At 42.4% G+C, this 22,952-nt stretch overlaps 1 protein-coding gene across 2 annotated transcripts in view; it reads left to right on the forward strand.

The window, feature by feature from the left end:
* CDHR2 (cadherin related family member 2) overlaps positions 1-22,952 on the forward strand; it is a 226,687-nt gene that overhangs the window by 63,934 nt on the left and 139,801 nt on the right. For both annotated transcript variants that reach the window (XM_044277398.1, XM_044277397.1), the window contains exon 5: positions 8,608-8,658. In XM_044277398.1, the coding sequence (XP_044133333.1) occupies positions 8,608-8,658 (51 nt within the window). The remainder of the gene's footprint in view (positions 1-8,607; positions 8,659-22,952) is intronic.

The following is a 22,952-nucleotide window of genomic DNA, read 5'->3' on the forward strand; positions in this document are numbered from 1 at the left end:
CGGGAGAATAAATTATACGTGAAACTGGAAAAATGTGTGTTTGCGGTTCCAGAAATTCAATTTCTGGGGTTTCTTCTCTCCGCTTCTGGTTTTTGCATGGACCCCGAGAAGGTCCGCGCTGTGCTTGAGTGGGAACTTCCTGAGAATCAGAAGGGTTGATGCGTTTTTTGGGCTTTGCCAATTATTACAGGAAGTTTATTTTGAATTATTCATCTGTTGTTAAACCACTCACTGATATGACCAGAAAGGGGGTAGATTTTTCTTCCTGGTCGGTAGAGGCGCGTAAGGCCTTTTCTAATATCAAGGAGAGTTTTGCTTCCGCTCCCATCTTGGTACAACCTGATATTTCTCTACCTTTCATAGTTGATGTTGATGCTTCTGAGGTGGGTGTGGGGCGGTCTTGTCTCAGGGTTCCTCTCCTGCCAAATGGCGACTGTGTGCCTTTTTCTCGAAGAAACTCTCCTCCGCAGAGAGAAATTACGATGTGGGAGATAGGGAGTTGTTGGCCATCAAGTTGGCTTTTGAGGAATGGCGCCATTGGCTAGAGGGAGCCAGACACCCTATTACCGTGTTTACTGACCATAAAAATCTAGCCTACTTGGAGTCAGCCAAGCGTCTGAACTCGAGACAGGCCAGATGGTCTTTGTTCTTTTCAAGGTTTAATTTTGTTGTCACGTTCCGCCCTGGGGTTAAGAATGTGAAGGCAGATGCCCTGTCACGTTGTTTTCCGGGAGGTGGGAATTTTGAAGCTGAAGGTGTGGTGGTCTCTGCTCTTTATCCTGAATTGGAGGCAGAGGTGCAGGCAGCCCAGTCAGAGGCTCCTGATCTTTGTCGTCCTGGGAGGTTGTTTGGGCCTCTCGCTTTATAACACAAGATTTTTAAGGAACACCACGATACGGTCCTTGCTGGGCACCAGGGGGCAAGAGCCACAGTGGATCTCATCGCTCGGAGATTCTGGTGGCCGGCGCTTCGTAAGTCGGTTGAGGGTTTTGTTGCAGCCTGCGAGACCTTTCTTCGAGCCAAAGTCCCTCATTCACGGCCATCAGGTCCTCTCCTTCCCTTACCCATTCCTTCCTGTCCTTGGACACATCTGCCCATGGACTTCATAACGGACCTGCCTCTTTCCTCGGGGAAGACTGTGATTCTGGTGGTGGTGGACCGTTTTAGCAAAATGGTGCATTTCATCCCTTTTCCTGATTTGCCCAATGCTAAGACGCTGGCGCAGGCATTTATTGATCACATTGTCAAATTGCATGGTATGCCTTCAGACATAGTCTGATAGGGGCACGCAGTTTGTTTCCAGATTCTGGAAGGCTTTCTGTTCTCGCTTGGGGGTTCGGTTGTCATTCTCTTCTGCTTTCCACCCACAGTCGAATGGCCAGACAGAGCGCGTCAATCAGAATCTGGAGACATATCTGCGCTGTTTTGTGGCGGAGAATCAGGAGGATTGGTGTTCTTTTTTGTCCCTTGCTGAGTTTGCTTTAAATAACCGTCGTCAGGAGTCCTCTGATAAGTCATCATTTTTTGGTGCATATGGGTTTCATCTGCAGTTTGGGACATTCTCGGGAGAGGGGTCTTCTGGTTTACCTGATGAGGACAGATTCTCCTTGTCTTTGTCATCTATTTGGCAAAAGATTCAGGGTAATCCAAAGAGCATGAGTGAGAGATATAAGCGTGTGGCGGATAAGAGACGTGTGCCTGGTCCGGACCTGAATGTTGGTGATCTGGTGTGGTTGTCTACTAAGAATATCAAATTGAAGGTTCCCTCTTGGAAGTTGGGTCCTAAGTTTATTGGGCCTTACAAAATCTTGTCTGTCATCAATCCTGTTGCCTACCATCTTGATCTTCCTCAGACTTGGAAGATCCATAATGTTTTTCTTAAGTCCTTATTAAAACCTTATGTCCAACCCATTGTACCCTCGTCTTTGCCTCCTCCTCCGATTATGGTTGATGGTAATCTTGAATTTCAGGTCTCTAGGATTGTGGATTCTCGTGTTGTCCGCGGTTCTCTCCAGTACCTTGTTCATTGGGAGGGTTATGGTCCTGAGGAGAGGATGTGGGTCCCAGTGACGGACATTAAGGCCACTCGTCTCATCAGGGCTTTCCATAGGTCCCATCCTGAGAAGGTGGGCTCTGAGTGTCCGGAGTCCACTCGTAGAAGGAGGGGTATTGTCACCACCAGACATCTGAGAAGCTCTGACAGATGCCTTTCAGAACCTCCTCCTTGAGCTTCCTTTGTTTTGCTTTCAGTTCCTCATCTTGTTAGCCTCTCTCATCTGTCATGTAGTTGGACTGATTGCATCCCTTTAAATTCCTCCCCATACTGCATCAGTGTGCGGTTTATATTTCTTCCTGGAGTGTGTGTGCATTCTGATCCTACTTCCCACTCTTCTACAAGATAAGTGTTGTGCATCATTTTGTGTTTTTCTGTTTGCTGGATCCCAGGTGACCCTGACTCCCTCCGTATCTAGTGTAGGGAGCTGGTGGTCGTGTCCCCTCACTAGTATAGGGCATTCAGGTGTTATACAGTTGAGGTACGAGGATATGCGATCATCTACCATTGGGATTATCGCATAGGCTGAGCAGTAAGGGAGAGAGCCAGGTCTGATGCAGGGGTCTCCCTTTGGTTCCTTAGTTTTGGATCCAGTGAGTCGTATATTTATTTTGTGTTGTCTTGTTTCCTGTACACCTTCCGTGACACAGGGCCTAAATATCTGACAATGGACTGTTCCAGTGGTGGGTGACGTGAAGCCTGATTCTCTGCTATGACATGAAGACTGATTCTCTGCTGACATGAAGCATGAATCTCTGTTATGGGACCTCTCTCCTCTGCCTGGGTGCCGGGACCTAAATATATGACAATGGACTGTTCCAGTGGTGGGTGACATGAAGCCTGATTCTCTGCTATGACATGAAGCCTGATTCTCTGCTGACATGAAGCCTGAATCTCTGTTATGGGACCTCTCTCCTCTGCCTGGGTGCCGGGGCCTAAATATATGACAATGGACTGTTCCAGTGGTGGGTGACGTGAAGCCTGATTCTCTGCTATGACATGAAGACTGATTCTCTGCTGACATGAAGCCTGAATCTCTGTTATGGGACCTCTCTCCTCTGCCTGGATGCCGGGGCCTAAATATATGACAATGAAATGTTCCAGTTTTGGCTGACTTGAAGCCTGATTCTCTGCTATGATATGAAGACTGATTCTCTGCTGACATGAAGCCTGAATCTCTGTTATGGGACCTCTCTCCTCTGTCTGGGTGCTGGGGCCTAAATATCTGACAATGGACTGTTCCAGTGTTGGGTGACATGAAGCCTGATTCTCTGCTATGACATGAAGACTGATTCTCTGCTGACATGAAGCCTGAATCTCTGTTATGGGACTTCTCTCCTCTGCCTGGGTGCCGGGGCCTAAATATATGACAATGGACTGTTCCAGTGGTGGGTGACGTGAAGCCTGATTCTCTGCTATGACATGAAGACTGATTCTCTGCTGACATGAAGCCTGAATCTCTGTTATGGGACCTCTCTCCTCTGTCTGGGTGCCGGGGCCTAAATATTTGACAATGGACTGTTCCAGTGTTGGGTGACGTGAAGCCTGATTCTCTGCTATGACATGAAGACTGATTCTCTGCTGACATGAAGCCAGATTCTCTGCTATGGGACCTCTCTCCAATTGATATTGGTTAATTTTTATTTATTTTATTTTTATTCATTTCCCTATCCACATTTGTTTGCAGGGGATTTAAATACATTTCGCTGCCTTTTGCAGCCCTCTAGCCCTTTCCTGGGCTGTTTTACAGCCTTTTTAGTGCCGAAAAGTTCGGGTCCCCATTGACTTCAATGGGTTTCGGGTTCGGGACGAAGTTCGGGTCGGGTTCGGATCCCGAACCCGAACATTTCCGGGGAGTTTGGCCGAACTTCTCGAACCCAAACATCCAGGTGTTCGCTCAACTCTAGTCTTCATTTCCTGGGGCGGTCTGCATGTGAGCCAGTTTCTTTGTAGCGCTTGATGGTTTTTGTGACTGCACTTGGGAACACTTTCAAAGTTTTCCCAATTTTTCGGACTGACTGACCTTCATTTCTTAAAGTAATGATTGCCACTCGTTTTTCTTTAATTAGCTGCTTTTTTCTTGCCATTATACAATTCTAACAGTCTATTTAGTAGGACTGTGTATCCACCTGACTTCTCCACAACGCAACTGATGGTCCCAACCCCATTTATAAGGCAAGAAATCCCACTTATTAAACCTGACAGGGCACACCTGTGAAGTGAAAACCATTTCAGATGACTACCTCTGGAAGCTCATCAAGAGAATGCCAAGAGTGTGCAAAGCAGTAATCAAAGCAAAAGGTGGCTACTTTGAAGAACCTAGAATATGACATATTTTCCGTTATTTCACACTTTTTTGTTATGTATATAATTCCACATGTGTTAATTCATAGTGTTGATGCCTTCAGTGTGAATCTACAATTTTCATAGTCATGAAAATAAAGAAAACTCTTTGAATGAGAAGGTGTGTCCAAACTTTTGGTCTGTACTGTATATATATATATATATATATATATATATTATATTATATTGCCATGCAAGTATTAGCAAAATCTATGATGAGTTTGCCTGTGTGATGTATGCTAGGACAAAGGGCCACACCAGCATGAATTGGTTTTTATGAAGCTGTGATTTTACTGTTTATGGATTCTGGATTCCTTGGCAGTCTTGATTTTATCATTTCCACTGGGAGATCAGAGTCAAAACAGGTGAATATACTTTTTCCCACCACAATGGTTTCACAAGTGTGGGAAAGAGAGTGGGATATTCATGTCGCTCAGGAAAAATGTTCCAAGATATTTACACTAACTCATGAACTTCTCATCACAGGGGCATGGAGACAAACTGCAACATTTTTAAAGGCATCTTGTATAATTCCTTCTAATGGCTTCAAATCCTGGTGCCTACAGTTACAGAATGGGTTACAGACCTTAACTGTCAAATATGCATGGAACACACCCTTGTTGGAGACACTGATAAGTGTTTTGTTATGTGGGATGGCCCATCAGTATACCCCAGACTTAGTTGAGATTTATACAAAACAAAAACACTAACTGTGCATAGAGTACATATCAAGGTTTTAGTTATACTGGTCTGACCTAATACCTAGGCTGAAGCCCATGAGACAATATGCCTATGGTTGCCTGTATTGACTTCAGACAGCGATCAACTCCACAGATAAGGGATGTATGAAGAATCCAGATGAGGTTTATTTCCAGGCTGAATCCTTGTAAATATGAAAAAAACAGTAGGTAAAAAGGATGATTTTTGCCAAGGTTCAACAAAACATATGAACAGTACTAAAGCATATGTAATCAAAAAGAGAAGTTAAGGGGCTGATTACATCAGAGTCTGACTACAGGGAGATAACAGAGACAAACTTCAAACAGCAAACACACCACAATAAAAGCAATAAGACTGTAACAGCAGCTTCTGTGCTCAGCTGTTCCCCTGCTTACCGCTGCGCTCCCGGGCACCATGTCCAACTTGGTCCCAACACCACCGCTGCTACTTCTCCCTGTGTACGAATGAAAACATCCGGTGTCGGGGAGGGGGGGATGGGCCCACAATGCTAGGGAGGCTCGCCTCCGCCTGCCATTGGCTGCTCCTCCCCGATACCGGATGTTTTCATTCGTGTACAGGGAGAAGCTGCAGCAGCAGTGCGGGGACCAGGAGCGGGATGCGGGATAAGTATGTTGCCTGTGAGGGGCCCAGCACATGGGGGGGGCTGTTTTCTGATGTTGAATAACCCCTTTAACTTCCTCTACATAATAAATGCAATTCGCTAAAGTGACACAACCCCTTTAAGGTCAATGCAAATATGTGAAGGATTGACTTTACCTCGGACAAATCCACAGTGTGGTTTATTGTCGGTTCCAGGCATCTTCAGATAGGCTACTGCAGCTATGGCTTTGATCGATACACCTCAGAAAATATGGATTTCTCTGGTAGCAGCTGAAAGGGAATTGGGAGCATAAAAATACATGACTTGCTCAAGCAGCACCCATAGAAACATAGAAACATAGAATGTGTCGGCAGATAGGAACCATTTGGCCCATCTAGTCTGCCCAATATACTGAATACTATGAATAGCCCCTGGCCCTATCTTATATGAAGGATGGCCTTATGCCTACCCCATGCATCCTTAAACTCCTTCACTGTATTTGCAGCTACCACTTCTGCAGGAAGGCTATTCCATGCATTCACTACTCTCTCAGTAAAGTAATACTTCCTGATATTACTTTTAAATCTTTGCCCCTCTAATTTAAAACTATGTCCTCTTGTAGCCGTTTTTCTTCTTTTAAATATTCTCTCCTCTTTTACCTTGTTGATTCCCTTTATGTATTTAAAAGTTTCTATCATATCCCCTCTGTCTCGTCTTTCTTCCAAGCTATACATGTTAAGGTCCTTTAATCTTTCCTGGTAAGTTTTATCCTGCAATCCATGTACCAGTTTAGTAGCTCTTCTCTGACCTCTCTCCAAAGTATCAATATCCTTCTGGAGATATGGTCTCCATTACTGAGCACAATACTCCAAATGAGGTCTCACTAGTGCTCTGTAGAGCGGCATGAGCACCTCCCTCTTTCTACTGGTAATTCCTCTCCCTATACACCCAAGCATTCTGCTAGCATTTCCTGCTGCTCTATGACATTGTCTGCCTACCTTTAAGTCTTCTGAAATAATGACCCCTGAATCCCTTTCCTCAGATACTGAGGTTAGGACTGTATCACTAATTTTATATTCTGCTCTTGGGTTTTTACACCCCAGGTGCATTGTCTTGCACTTATCAACATAAAATTTTAGTTGCCAGATTTTTTACCATTCTTCTAGTTTTCCTAAATCCTTTTCCATTTGGTGTATCTCTCCAGGAACATCAACCCTGTTACAAATCTTTGTGTCATCAGCAAAAAAAACACCTTACCATCGAGGCCTTCTGCAATTTCGCTGATAAAGATATTAAACAATATCGGTCCCAGAACAGATCCCTGAGGTACCCCACTGGTAATAATCCATTCAACAATAGGGTAGTCCAAGCACAAAGACTGCAATCTATTGATAAGCCTTCTATGTGGGACAGTATCAAAAGCCCTACTAAAGTCTAGATAAGCGATGTCTACTGCACCTCCGCCATCTATTATATTAGTCACCCAATCAAAAAAATCTATGAGATTAGTTTGACATGATTTCTCTGAAGTAAACCCATACTGTTTTTCATTTTTCAATCCATGAGATTTTAGATGTTCCACAATCCTCTCCTTAAGTATGGTTTCCATTAATTTCCCCACTATTGATGTCAGGCTTACTGGCCTATAGTTGCCCGATTCCTCCCTACTACCTTTCTTGGGAATTTGCACAACATTTGCTAATTTCTAATCTTCTGGGACGACTCCTGATACCAGTGATTGGTTAAATAAATCTGTTAATGGTTTTGCTAGTTCACCGCTAAGCTCTTTTAATAGCTTTGGGTGTATCCCATCAGGCCCCTGTGTTCCATGTTCTAACACTGCCAGGCACTGGTATTTATTCTTTCATGACATGTGCGTCAGCTATGTACTCAAGGACCTTCCAGGGTATAGATTGCATTATAAGTGCATATGCTTTGCATCCATCCATGTGGTAGATATGTTCTGTGCAATACATAGGGAATTTTTCCTTGTCTTCAAAGTGATCTCTGTAATGTCCATCATGCCCTACCCAAGGTGTATGACTTATCCCAGAGTGTCAGTACACTGCCACAGTTGGCCAAGGAAGACATCACAATACATTCCCACCATGGGCTCAATAACTTCAGTGCTCCTCACCCTCAGTTGTTCACATGCATTTACCATTTCCTTGCTGACCTCTCACAGATGAATAAATGCCCAGTACATGGTAAATTACATATCATAACATGGATCATTAAATATTGGGAAATATAATAACATGTATAAAATAACATAATATTATAGCAATTCTGGCCTAACAGTTAAACTAACTGCTATTGCCGCTGCAATAGGGTCAAATGGTAATCCATAGCAACAGTTACTGCAAAGGATGGTGTAGGCTGATTTCCAACCTTCATACAAATACACTGCAATAAATGCAATAAGGCAGTGACTATAACCACGAGACATGGGACATGACGCATACTAATATATACATATTACAGTAAAACTGAACTAAGTTTTGGTAACTGAAAATAATATTGTGCCATGTTTTTTTTCTTTTTACTGGAAAAATCAATATAATTTACAGTGTGCTAATTATAAGGCAGCATTCACACGACCATATGTATTTTGTGGTCACAATGTCATCCGTGTGCTTTTTTTTTTTTTTCTGGTCCACAGAATCTTTGAAGTCAATGGGTCCGCAAAAAATGCAGATGGCATACGGACAGTATCCGTATTTTGTGGATCCACGGTTTGCGGACCACAAAATACACATGGTCGTGTGCATGAGGCCTAACTGGTAATGTTTCTCAAAGCTGTTCTAGTGTCATAAGCTCTATAAATTGCAGGGTATTGATATTCGATGTACAGTATATGTAATCAATGTCTGCTTTTATTTTTCATTAGAGTAAATCAAAGCTTGAAATTACTCTGACAGTAACTGATGGATTTGAACTGGTAAGTACTCACTGTGTAATCGGGTACATGGTCCATATCATGTTTTAAAGAGGGCCAGTCACCAGAAAATGCAGTGCAATCTGCAGGCAGTATGTTATCGAGCAGGAGCTGAGCAGAATGATATATAATGGAAATGATTCAGTAAAACTTGTAATTTATACATTTAAATCTCTGCCTTTTCTGTACACAGGGGAGGCGTTATCAGCGATTGATATAATTCTCTGTGTAAGTCTGTATACATAGCTGTCAATCACTGATAATTGTACATAAGAGAGGTCTTATCAGTCATCAATAGTATTCTCTGTGTAAGTGTATACATACTTAGCTGTCATTCACTGATAGTTGTACACAGGGGAGGTGTTATCAGTGATAGCATTCTTTGTGTAAGTATGTATACATAGATAGCTGTCAGTCACTGATAGCTGTACACAGGGGAGGTGTTATCAGTGATTGATAGCATTCCCTGTGTAAGTGTGTATACATAAATAGCTGTCAGCCACTGATAGTTGTACAAAGGGGAGGTATCATCAGTGATTAATAGCATTCTTTGTGTAAGTCTGTATACATAGATAGCTGTCAGTCACTGATAGTTGTACACAGGGGAGGTGTTATCAGTGATTGATAGCATTCTCTGTATAAGTATGTATACATAAATAGCTGTCAGCCACTGATAGTTGTACACAGGGGAGGTATCATCAGTGATTAATAGCATTCTTTGTGTAAGTCTGTATACATAGATAGCTGTCAGTCACTGATAGTTGTACACATGGAAGGTGTTATCAGTGATTGATAGCATTCTCTGTATAAGTATGTATACATAGATTGCTGTCAGTCACTGATAGCTGTACACAGGAGAGGTGTTATCAGTGATTGATAGAATTCTCTGTGTAAGTGTATATACATAGATAACTGTCAGTTACTGATAGCTGTACACAGGGAAGGTGTTATCAGTTATTGATAGTATTCTCTGTGTAACTGTATATACATAGATAGCTGTCAGTTACTGATAGCTGTACACAGGGAAGGTATTATCAGTGATTGATAGCATTCTCTGTGTAAGTGTGTATACATAGATTGCTGTCAGTCACTGATAGCTGTACACAGGAGAGGTGTTATCAGTGATTGATAGCATTCTCTGTGTAAGTGTATATACATAGATAACTGTCAGTTACTGATAGCTGTACACAGGGAAGGTGTTATCAGTTATTGATAGTATTCTCTGTGTAACTGTATATATATAGATAGCTGTCAGTTACTGATAACTGTACATGGGCAGTCTTAAGTATAGAAAGAGCAGAGCAGTATGAATGACAAGTTTTACTGAATCTTTTCCCACAACGTTATATATCAAGCTGCTCATCTCCTCCGGCTCTATAACATGATGCATATTCCATAGTATTTTCTGGTGACAAGTCTTCTTTAATCTAAAAGGCACTTAATCAATACATTTAGTCATACTTACAATTGTCAACAGAATGAATAACGCGTTTATGGGTGTGTGTGTGTGTGTGTGTGTGCGGAGGAGGATGTTGTATAACAAAGCCAAAAAAAGTCTAAGATTAAAAAAAATTACAAATATATCTATGACTTATCAAAACAGTTTTGGGGTCATTTTTTTTTTAAGACCGTTGTCTAAAACATAATAACCCCGATAGCTGGTGGTGGATCCGCCACAGTTTTGCAGATGCGACAGTCTCTACATAACTTTGGTGTATCCTGTGCCAGTCTAAATGTAAGCCAGCTTCCTTCCTGGGTTACATTTAGACCATTTTCTACGCCTAAAACAGGCGTAGAAAATGATGAATGAGACGGGCCCACCAGCCTGTTCCCTTCCCCACCCACGCCACACCCACTTTTTTTATCTGGCGTGAGTGGGGATTAGTCGCAGATTGTGGCGCAAATAAACTTTGCGCTGCAATCTGCACTGGAAATACGCCTAATATAGGCATATTTCTGGATAGTAAATGACTCCATTTGTTTGTATCAGTTGTGTTGTTAATGGAGTGCAAACTAGAAAGTAATTAAGTTTTATATTAGAATGCAGATTCATTTCAGCTACTAGTTTCAATCCTGCTGTTACTTCCTGCTTGGAAAAGGACAAGGAGCTATCTCGGTCAGTATTTGGACAAAGATTTGATCAAATATTGCTAAGGGGTTTAACAGAGTGAATTCAAATTAAAAGTAAAATATTCCCATCTTATGTTGAGAGAAGTTTCCCTACACTTTAATAAAGATGAGTGAATTTTTTCAAAAATTCGATTCGGATGCTTTGCCGAATTTGTCAAGAAGCGAGTTAAATCTGCTATATCCTAGCCTGCAGAAAGAGTGTATCTCAGTGTGCATCAGCAACATGCATAGCTAGTCCTTTCTGGTAGTGAAACAGTTACTGTGCGTCAGTATGACAGGCAGGTCTCATACTGTATATGGACATGTGAATCATCGTGCAGGCCACCAATAGTCCTAGCTAATCCCTAGCTAAACCAAAATAAAAGCATATAGCAGATTTTAGAAAAGGAAAAAAAACATGTCCGTGCCTGCAGGAGCGGTGTCCCAATGACTCTTTAGTGGAACAAAAGCAGGACATGGAGGCAGTGCCAATACTACTGAACTACTTGAAAGTAGTGGAGACCCTATAACAGAAGAATTATACAGCCTATTCACCTCAATTTGAGAATATAGAGCTAATGAAATAGCTTATCTGTTAAACAAGGTGGACACTCCAATAACAGTAGAGGTTGTTTACCCCAATTTGAGAATCAAGGCCTAATATAATTGCTTATTTGTTAAACAAGGTGGACACCCCAATAACTGTAGAACAAGACAGGATATTCACCTCAATTTGAGAATCAATGCCTAAATAGCTTATCTATTTAACAAGGTGGACACCCCAATAACTGTAAAATTAGATGGGTTATTAACCCCAATTTGAGAATCAAGGCCTAATGGAATTGCTTATCTACTAAACAGGGTGGACACCTCAATAACAGTAGTATTGGCTAGCTTATTCAGCCTAATTTGGGATTCAAGAAGTAATAGAATTGCTTATCTATTAAACAAGGTGGACACTGTTCACTTAGATAGCTCTGTGCCCTACACAGGGATCGATGCAAACAGTGATATCTTCCTGTGGATCCCTTCTGTTGTTTCTGCAGTCTCCCTATGCTCACCCTATGCTCTCCCTACAGTGTGTAAAAACTCTCCCTACAATCTCCTTACACTGTCTCTGCACTCTCCCTATCCAATATTATGCAATTAAAATAATTTAGCAACACTGTCCTTAGCACTTATCACATCTCTCCCTATGCTGATCTCACAGTGAAATGGCGGAGAACTCGTGGGATGAGGCTTTTAAAGGACTGTGACATCACAGGGGCTGACTAGCTGCTGATTGGCTGTCTGAACGGCATTCCCGTGCTTCTTACTTTTATTTTGTAACAAGTGTAACCGCCATTTTAGGAAAAAAAAGTTTCATTACCACGAAGCTAAAGGAAATGTGAATGCTTCGCTTCCATCAACAGTACACATTAGAATCAAATAAAAGAAACCATCTGTTTGATTTTTAGAGACAACTATCTTTAGGCGTAAGATGTAAGGTAAACTGATTTTGTTAACAAAAGACATGAGATATTGAGATTGCCTTATATTTTCTCTTTTGTCAACATGTCAGATTAGATGATTTATGCCAGGCTGAATCAGGTTATAAATGATTATACAAACCGGATTCCAAAAAGTTGGGACACTATACAAATCGTGAATAAAAACTGAATGCAATGATGTGGAGGTGCCAAATTCTAATATTTTATTCAGAATAGAACATAAATCACGGAACAAAAGTTTAAACTGAGAAAATGTACCATTTTAAGGGAAAAATATGTTGAATCAGAATTTCATGGTGTCAACAAATCCCCAAAAAGTTGGGACAAGGCCATTTTCACCACTGTGTGGCATCTCCCCTTCTTCTTACAACACTCAACAGACGTCTGGGGACCGAGGAGACCAGTTTCTCAAGTTTAGAAATAGGAATGCTCTCCCATTCTTGTCTAATACAGGCCTCTAACTGTTCAATCGTCTTGGGCCTTCTTTGTTGCACCTTCCTCTTTATGATGCGCCAAATGTTCTCTATAAGTGAAAGATCTGGACTGCAGACTGGCCATTTCAGTACCCGGATCCTTCTCCTACGCAGCCATGATGTTGTGATTGATGCAGAATGTGGTCTGGCATTATCTTGCTGAAAAATGCAGGGTCTTCCCTGAAAGCGATGACGTCTGGATGGGAGCATATGTTGGTCTAGAACCTGAATATATTTTTCTGCATTGATGGTGCCTTTCCAGACATGCAAGCTGCCCATGCCACACACACTCATGCAACCCCATACCATCAGAGATGCAGGCTTCTGAACTGAGCGTTGATAACAACTTGGGTTGTCCTTGTTCATTTTGGTCCGGATGACATGGCGTCCCAGATTTCCAAAAAGAACTTTGAATCGTGACTCGTCTGACCACAGAACAGTCTTCCATTTTGCCACACTCCATTTTAAATGATCCCTGGCCCAGTGCAAACGCCTGAGCTTGTGGATCTTGCTTAGAAATGGCTTCTTCTTTGCACTGTAGAGTTTCAGCTGGCAACGGCGGATGGCACGGTGGATTGTGTTCACTGACAATGGTTTCTGGAAGTATTCCTGAGCCCATTCTGTGATTTCCTTTACAGTAGCATTCCTGTTTGTGGTGCAGTGTCGTTTAAGGGCCCGGAGATCACGGGCATCCAGTATAGTTTTACGGCCTTGACCCTTACGCACAGAGATTGTTCCAGATTCTCTGAATCTTCGGATGATGTTATGCACAGTTGATGATGATAGATGCAAAGTCTTTGCACTTTTTTTGCTGGGTAACACCTTTCTGATATTGCTCCACTATCTTTCTGCGCAACATTGTGGGAATTGGTGATCCTCTACCCATCTTGGCTTCTGAGAGACACTGCCACTCTGAGAAGCTCTTTTTATACCCAATCATGTTGCCAATTGACCTAATTAGTGTTAATTTGTCTTCCAGCTCTTCGTAATGTTCAAATTTACTTTTTGCTGCCTCTTATTGCTACTTGTCCCAACTTTTTGGGGATTTGTTGACAACGTGAAAATTTGAATCAACATATTTTTCCTTTAAAATGATACATTTACTCGGATTGAACATTTGATCTGTCATCTACGTTCTATTACAAATAAAATATTGACATTTGCCATCTCCACATCATTGCATTCAGTTTTTATTCACAATTTGTTTAGTGTCCCCACTTTTTTGGAATCCGGTTTGTAAATAGCAGAGTAAGACTTGTGTCACACTATAGATGTTAGGCTACTGTCACACTCACATTTTGGCTTTCCATTAGTGAGATCCGTTCAGGGATCTCACAGGCGGTCCAAAATGGATCAGTGTTGCCCTAATGCATTCTGAATGGAAAAGGATCTGCTCAGAATGCATCAGTTTGCTCTGGAGGCGGAATGGCTACCTGCAGCATTTTGCTGTCCGCTTGACAAAACTGAGCCAAACGAATCCGTCCTGACACACAATGTAAGTTAATGGAGACGGATCCGTTTTCTCTGACACAATCTGGCACAATAGAAAATTGATCTGTCCCCCATTGACTTTCAATGGAGTTCATGACGGACCCGTCTTGGCTATGTTACAGATAATACAAACGGATCCGTTCGTATGCATGCAACGGATGCATGTGGTTGCATTATTGTAACGGAAGCGTTTTTTTTCAGATCCATGATGGATTTGCAAAGAACGCTAGTATGAAAGTAGCCTAAGATGGCCAAAATATTGTCTGTTTGGTGATGCTGTCGGTAGTGATGATCGAGCATGCTCAGCCGAACACCAGTTCGGCTCGAGCATCTCGATACTCGGCACATGGCGGTATTTGACCGAATACCGCATGTGCTCGAGTGCAATATTCGAGTCTCCACCCCACACGTTTCTTGGCTGCTACACAGCCAATAAATGTGCAAGTAAGTACTGCCCTCACTGTAATACCGTAGCCATGTTGGCTGCTGGCATTACAGTGATTGGCTGGCCCGAACGCGTCATCAGGTGCTATATAGCACCCAATGACGCATGTTTGGCTCATTCTTAGGCCTCATACACCCGACCGTTGTGTGTTTTCCAAATTGTGGATCCGCAAAACACGGATGATGTCCGTGTGCGTTCCGCAATTTGCGGAACGGCACAGACAGCCATTAATATAACTGCCTATCAACTGCCTATACACGGAACAGAGTAACGGATGCAGACAGCACACGGAGTGCTGTCCACATCTTTTTCGGCCTCATTGAAGTGAATGTGTCCGCATCAAAGCTGCAAAAACTGCGGCTCAATGCGGACCAAAACAACGTTTGTGTGCATGAGGCCTTAGTCAGGGAGAGCTGTGCTGAGGAAGGGACAGACAGTGTAGGGAGTGATTTAAGAATATTTTTACCACCAAAACTTTTCAAAGACCCAAAAGTCCTTTTAAGGACTATTGTGTGTGGCAGCAGCAAGCTATATTTTTAGCGCAACCTGCGCTAAATTGCACAAACTTTACAGACCCAAAAGTCCTTTTAAGGACTATTGTGTGTCAGCAATATTTATTTTTAGCGCATCCTGTGCAAAATAGCGTGCGGACAGTGACATTAGCTGTGCCATGTCTCTCCTGTGAAAAGTGCGCGCATCCCAAAAATATCTGACATACAGTATACTTTTTCAATAGACGGTGTCCACTGCGGACAGTGACATTAGCTGCACCACATCTCCTGTGTAAAGTGTGCACATTCAAAAAATATCTGTGACATACAGTGTAATTTTTCAATAGCCGGTGTCCACTTTTGACAGTGACATAAGCTCTGCCACATCCCAAGTGTAAAGTGTGCGCATCCCAAAAATTCCTGTGACATACAGTGCACATTTTTGCGTAGACGCTGCGGACAGTGACATTACCAGTGGTACCTCTCCTTTATAACGTTTCTTTATCTCAAATACTTGTCACATTTCCTGTAATTTTTCATAAGCCGCTGGTGACAGCATTGACATTACCTGCGGGATATCTCCTGTGTGACGTTTCCACATCCCAAATACCTTTTTAAATTTGTTTGCGCAAACACTTCCAAATCCTACGCTACTGTACGTGTGACAGACTTTCAATCATATATAACATTTAATATGAAGAAGGCGAGCAGTAAGGGATGTGGCAGTGGCCCTGGGTGCTGATGGTGCACGCAAAGGCCGTGGCCCTGGGCGCGGTGAAACTGTGCCTGCTACCGGAGCACAAGAAAAACAATCATCCACGATACCTAGATTCATGTCCCAGTTTGCAGGGAGGTACAGGACACCACTCTTGAAGTCAGACCAGTGTGACCAGGTATTCGGTTGGATTGCAGCACATAATGCTTCCAGTTGGTTAAGCACCACCCTGTCTTCCACCAAGTCCAGTCTCAGTAGCCAAGAGTCTGCTCAACCCAATCCTCACCTTGATCCAGGGACGCTACATTTCCCTGATGGCACAATGTCACGGATAATATTGCAGATAGCGGGAAGTTATGGATAAACATCCGACTGGCTTGATCCCAAACTAAGGAGCATAAAGGTGACCCCTGTAAAACCCTAAGAGCTCACCCTGACTGCTAAGCACATACAAAGGTCTCAGAGGTAGACAATTGCATGCCCTCGTACCTAGACTATGTGACACCTGAAAACCCTATAATAGTGAGGGGACACGACCACCGGCTCCCTGCACTTAATACGGAGGGAGTCAGAGTCACCTAGAATCAAGCCAGCAAAGAAACACAATACAAGAAAGTACTTATCTGAACAAGCAGTAACAGAAGTCTCCAGCAGTGATCACTTCAATCCAGGAAGTAGTATAAACCGCAAAGTTATGCAGTATGGGAGGGAATTAGTGTGAATAGGTGACAGCTGGGAGAACTAAAGGAGATGACAAAGTGAAACCAAAACAAATAACATCATGCAAGAGGTACAGAAGAACGTCTGCCAGACCTTCTCAGAGAGCTGGTGGTGACACACACTGGGTGAATGTTGTGGAAGCCGGGAGCGAGTCGTACCCTGGGATGGCACAGGTTCTACCGACGCCAGGATTGCGGGCCCTAGTTCCATCAGGGTTTACGCCACCTCCTCCACTTCCACCTCCGAATTATCCGCGTGCCGCACCAGTCAGTCATCAGTCGATAGCTGGAAGCAGTGTAGCACTGCAATGGGGAAGCGGCAACAGGCCACGCTGAAGCTGATATGCTTAGGGGACAAACAGCACACCGCTGCAGAGCTGTGGCAGAGGCTAAGAGACCAGATTGTTGTGTGGCTCTCGTCTCGCAACCTAGATACAGGCATGGTTGTGTCTGATAATGGCCGTAACTTGGTGGCGGCTTTGGAGCTCGGGAAGCTCACACACATCCCATGCCTAGCCCACGTCTAAAAACTTAGTGGTTCAGCGGTTTCTCAAAAACTACCCCAATTTGCCTGAGCTACTGGAGAAGGTGCGCCGCATGTGTGCACATTTCCGAAAGTCATCGATAGCGATAACGCTATTATCAGCGTCACCATCCCACTTCTGTGTCTACTCAAACGCTCGCTGCTCACAATTAAGGACGACGCTTTGCATGTGTAAGAAGTGGAAATGGGGAAAGACAAGACACAGGGTTATAGCCAGATCACCCTCAGTTCAGCTTCTCAGCGCGTTGAAGAGGAGGAGCAGGAGACGGTTGCCTCCGCTAAAGAGGGTAGTACCCATGGAAGTTTAATTCCACCTGTTCTGCGTGGGTGGGCAGAAGAGGAGCAAGAGGATGAGGAGATTGAGAGTGATCCTCCTGATGACGACAGCAAAGTCTTGCCTGTTGGCCTGTTTTAGACAACACGGATTACTGGTTGTTCACCCTTCTCGACCCTCGCTACAAAGAGAACTTCTCATCTCTCATTCCTCTGGTGGAGAGGACAAGCAAAATGGTGCTATACCAGAAGATCCTTGTTAGAAAATTGTTCCCAAAATTTTCATCTGACAACGCTGGCTGCAGAGTCCGTAGTTCCTTGACCAACCAAAGAGGGGAGACAAGGGGAACACACAGCAGTTCCAACAGATGCAGGGCAACACTCTCTAAAGCCTGGGACACTTTCATGACACCCCGCCAGCACCCTCACCCTGATGTGCGGCCTAGTGTTATAAGGAGGGAACATTTTTGGAAGATGGTAAAACAGTACATAGCAGACCAGGTTAGCGTCCTCAATGATCCCTCAGTGCCTTACAACTATTGGGTGTCCAAGCTAGACATGTGGCACGAATTGGCGCTCTACGACTTGGAGGTGCTGGCCTGCCCTGCTGCCAGCGTTTTGTCTAAGCGGGTATTTAGTGCTGCTGGTGGCATTATAACAGATAAGCATATCTGCCTGTCAACTGAAAATGCTGACAAGTTGACTCTTATAAAAATGAACAAGGCCTAGATTGACCATAACTTCTCTACTCCACCAGAGGAAAGCTGATGAACATAAAGGCACTTTAAATGTGTTGTTTATAATGTACTGAATACACTGTATTCCCATGCACCCCTTCCACCACAAACAAGGGTATATGGTTGAATCTTCCTTTTTTCATCCTCCTTCTTCTCTTCCATCATATCAACATGCTTATTCGTCGCATATAATGCCCTTGCATGTATGCCCGTCACATATATGCCCTTCGCATATAATGTTTTGCATGGTCAGCTCACCAGCAGGCCCTCGCATATCATTTTTACAGGGTCAGCTCACCAGCAGTCCCTCACCTACAATGTTTTACAGGGTCAGCTCACCAGCAGGCCCTCGCATATAATTTTTTAGAGGGTCAGTTCACCAGCAGGCCTGCACATAAAATATTTTACAGGGTTGGCTCACCTGCAGACCCTTGCATACAATGTTTTACAGGGTCAGATCACCAACAAGCCTTCATCTACAATCTTTTACAAGGTCAGCTCACCTGAAGGTCCTTTAATATAATTTTTTAGAGGGTCAGCTCACCTTCAGGCCCTCACCTACAACCTTTTAAAGGGTTTGCTCACCAGCAGGCCCTCACCTACAATCTTTTGCAGGGTCAGCTCACCAGCAGGGCCTACCTACAATCATTTACAAGGTCAGCTCACCAGTAGGCCCGTGCCTAAAATCTTTTACAGGGTCAGCTCACCAGCAGTCCCGCACCTCAAATCTTTTACAGGGTCAGCTCACCAGCAGGCCGTCGCATATAATGTTTTACAGGGTCAGCTCACCAGCAGGCCCTTGCATATAATTTTTTACAGGATCAGCTCACTAGAAGGCCTTTACCTTCAATATTTTACAGGGTCAGCTGACCAGCAGGCCCGCACCTAAAATCTTTTACAGGGTCAGCACACCTGCAGGCCTTCACCTAATTATACCTAATAGGTAATTTGTGTGCATGCTGCCTTGCTTGGATGTGGTAGCCGTAGCTGTTTCTCAGGCTTGGTTGGTGCTGAAAATAACATTGAAAGTTGATAGGGCAGACATCCACATGGATCATCACGGGGAAGTGCGATTGGCCCCAGGTTATCTTGAGTCACCAAAGCGGCAGCAGGCCCTCGCCCATAATGTTTTAGATGGTCAGACCAGTAGGCCCTTGCTCCAAATGTTTTTGAGGGTCACCAGCAGGCCATCAATCATAATTTTTCAAGGCTGTGTATGATGCCCTTCTTTATTTGTAACAAAGGGTGCATTGGAGTGCCAGTTCTTTGTAATTTTTGCAAGTGTGTAGAAAACGGGATTGCTAATGACCCCAACAGCTTGTTGTTGAAAGCAAGGGGTGAGGGTTAGCGGAGGGGCGCCAAGGTGCGATCAAGCTTAATTAATGTGGTCACAGATTCCACACTAGTTGGTAGGGGTAATTGTCATTGCTGTCATACAGTTCAAATTAAGGTTGAATGCAGGAGACAAAAGAAATAATAATAACAAATTAAAATCCAATTAAAAGTTGGAAAAGGAGTCTCAGTTGGAAACTTACTTCACTAGGGAGGGAGGTATAGGATAAGCACATAACACCTATACCTTCTCCTCCCCCGCCAAGGTCGCTTGTCAGGTGGTCAGACTTTGCTTCCACATCCCCAAAGAATAGTAACCAGGGTTTCAAAAGTGGAAAAGTCCTTTCTTTATTTAATCTAAAAAGCTTTTGGGGTAGAGTCCCCTTTTATCAAGAGCAAAGTAGAGTATTTACGTGGCTATTAAAAAAAACACCCATTTTGGGCAATATACTAAATTTGCGGACTTTGATGCATTTGTCACAGTGAAATACAAGCTTGAAAAACTGCACTAATATTCTGTTATTAAAAAAACACCCATTTTGGGCAAGATACTAAATTTGTAGCCTTTGCTGCATTTGTCACAGTGAAATACAAGCGTTAGAGACTGCTGATATATTATGTTATTAAAAAAACACCCATTTTGGGCAAGATAATACATTTGAGGCCTTTGCTGCATCCGTCACAGTGAAATACAAGCGTTAGATACTGCTGTTCTATTATGTTTAGTAAAAACACCCATTTTGGGCAAGATAATAAATTTGCGGCCTTTGCTGCATTTCTGACAGTCCAATACAAGCGTTATATACCGATTTTATATTCTGGTATTTAAAAAAATATATAATTTTTTGCAAGATACAACATTTGCAGCCTTTGCTGCATTTGTCACAGTGAAATACAAGCATTAGATACTGCTGTTATATTCTGTTATTAAAAAAATCTGTCATCGAAAGTTGATAGAGAAGATATCCAATTGGATCGTGGATGTGCGATCAGGCAGAAGTTATCTAGAATCAACAAAGAGGCAGCAGGGCCTCTCCTGTCTAACGTTTCCAAATCCAAAATACCCCAGTGACATTCCCTTTAATTTTTTATTAATCATTCCAATAACAGGGCATCTTAACTCCTTAAGAACACAGCCATATTTCACCTTAAGGACCAGGCCATTTTTTGCAAATCTGACCAGTGTCACTTTAAGTGGTGATACCTTTAAAATGCTTTGACTTATCCAGGTCATTCTGAGATTGTTTTTTATGTTACATATTGTACTACATGACACTGGTAAAATTACCAAATTTACCAAAAATGTGGAAAAAATAGCAAATTTCCAAGTTTCAATTTCTCTACTTCTATAATACATAGTAATAACTCTAAAAATAGTTTTTTACTTTACATTCCCCATATGTCTACTTCATGTTTGGATCATTTTGGGAATGACATTTTAGTTTTTGGGGACGTTACAAGGCTTAGAAGTTTAGAAGCAAATTTGTAAGGCTTACATAATAGATACCACCCAAAAATGACCCGATTCTAGAAACTACACCCCTCAAGATATCCAAAACTGATTTTACAAACGTCATTAACCCTTTAGGTGTTCAACAAGAGTTAATGGCAAATGGAAATACAGTTTCAGAATTTAGATTTTTTTTCAAATTTTCCATTTTACTAATTTTTTTCCAGTAACAAAGCAAGGGTTAACAGCTAAACAAAATTCTATATTTATTGTCCCGATTCTGTAGTTTGCATAAACACCCCATATGTGGCCATAAACTACTATATGGACACACGGTAGAGAGTAGAGGGAAAGGTGCGCCGTGTGGTTTTTGGAAGGCAGATTTTCCTGGACTGGTTTATTTACACCATGTCCCATTTGAAGCCACCCTTATGGACCCCTAGAGTAGAAACTCCATAAAAGTGACCCCATTTTGGAAACTACGGGATAAGGTGGCAGTTTTGTTGGGACTATTTTTAGGGTATATGGTTGAGGCAAGGTTACCAAAAATAGAAATTCTGAAATTTCAGCTCCATTTGCCATAAACTGTTGAGGAACACCTAAAGGGTTAATAAAGTTTGTAAAATCAGTTTTGAATACCTTGAGGGGTGTAGTTTCTTATATGGGATCGCTTTTATGGAGTTTCTACTCTAGGGGTGCATTCGGGTGCCCCAAAAAAAAGGCCATCAAAATCTGCCTTCCAGAAACCATACGGCGTTCCTTTCCTTCTGTGCCCTGCCGTTTGGTCATACAGCAGTTTACGACCACATATGGGGTGTTTCTGTAAACTGCAGAATCAGGGTAATAGACAGTTTTGTTTGGCTCTTAACCCTTGCTTTGTTACTGGAAAAAATTTGATTAAAATGGAAAAAAAATTGGCACCATTTTTATTTTATTTTTTGACCTTGTTCATCTGAGGGGTTAGGGGAGGGGTATTTTTATAGAGCAGATTCTTACAGATGCGGCGATACCTAATATGTCTACTTATGTATTTTAATAATGTTTTACACTATATTATCTTTTTATAAACAAAAAAAAAACATTTTAGTATCTCCATAGTCTGAGTCATTTTTTTTTTTTTTAGCCGATTAGCCGATTATCTTATGATGGGGCTCATTTTTTGCGGGATGAATGGACGGTTTTATTGGCAGTATTTTGGGGGGGGCATATGACTTTTTGATCGCTTGTTATTACAATTTTTGTGATGTAAGGTGAAAAAAAAAATACTTTTTTTTGTACCGTTTTTAATTAAAAAAAATTACTGTGTTCATCTGAGGGGTTAAGGGGGTTATTTTTATAGAGCAGATTCTTACGGATGCGGCAATACCTAATATGTCTACTTATTTATTTATTTATGTTTTACACTATATTATCTTTTTATAAACAAAAAAACATTTTAGTATCTCCATAGTCTGAGTAATTTATTTTGTTTTTAGCCGATTATCTTAGGTAGGGGCTCATTTTTTGCGGGACGAGAGGACGGTTTTATTGGCACTATTTGGGGGGCATATAACTTATTGATCACTTGCTATTACAATTTTTGTGATGTTAGGTGACAAAAAAATCTTTTTTTGTACCGTTTTTATTTTATTTTTTGACCGTGTTTATCTGAAGGGTTGGGGGGTATTTTTATAGAGCAGATTCTTACGGATGCGGCGATACCTAATATGTCTTACATTTTATTTTTTTCGTTTTAGTGTCTCAAGTCTGAGAACCATATTTTTTTTATCCGATTGTCAGTGGCTAAATTGGGATTTAAATTTAGTACTCCATGGAAGTGTGGTACTCCCTGAAGCAACCAAAAATGCAGAGGGCCGGATGATCGGGGCACGTGTCACACTGAGTAGTGGTGTCCTTCCGTATCCCCGTCCTGTGACACACTCTGCACCTTTTTTGGGTCTGTCGCTTCTTTCCAGTATGGGGGACCACACCTGGAAAGTGTTGGCCAGGGACGATCCGGGCGCCCCCAGTTCCTGAGATGTTCCGACC

This window comes from Bufo gargarizans, chromosome 2 (genome assembly GCF_014858855.1).
Source record: "Bufo gargarizans isolate SCDJY-AF-19 chromosome 2, ASM1485885v1, whole genome shotgun sequence".
Taxonomy (NCBI): domain Eukaryota; kingdom Metazoa; phylum Chordata; class Amphibia; order Anura; family Bufonidae; genus Bufo; species Bufo gargarizans.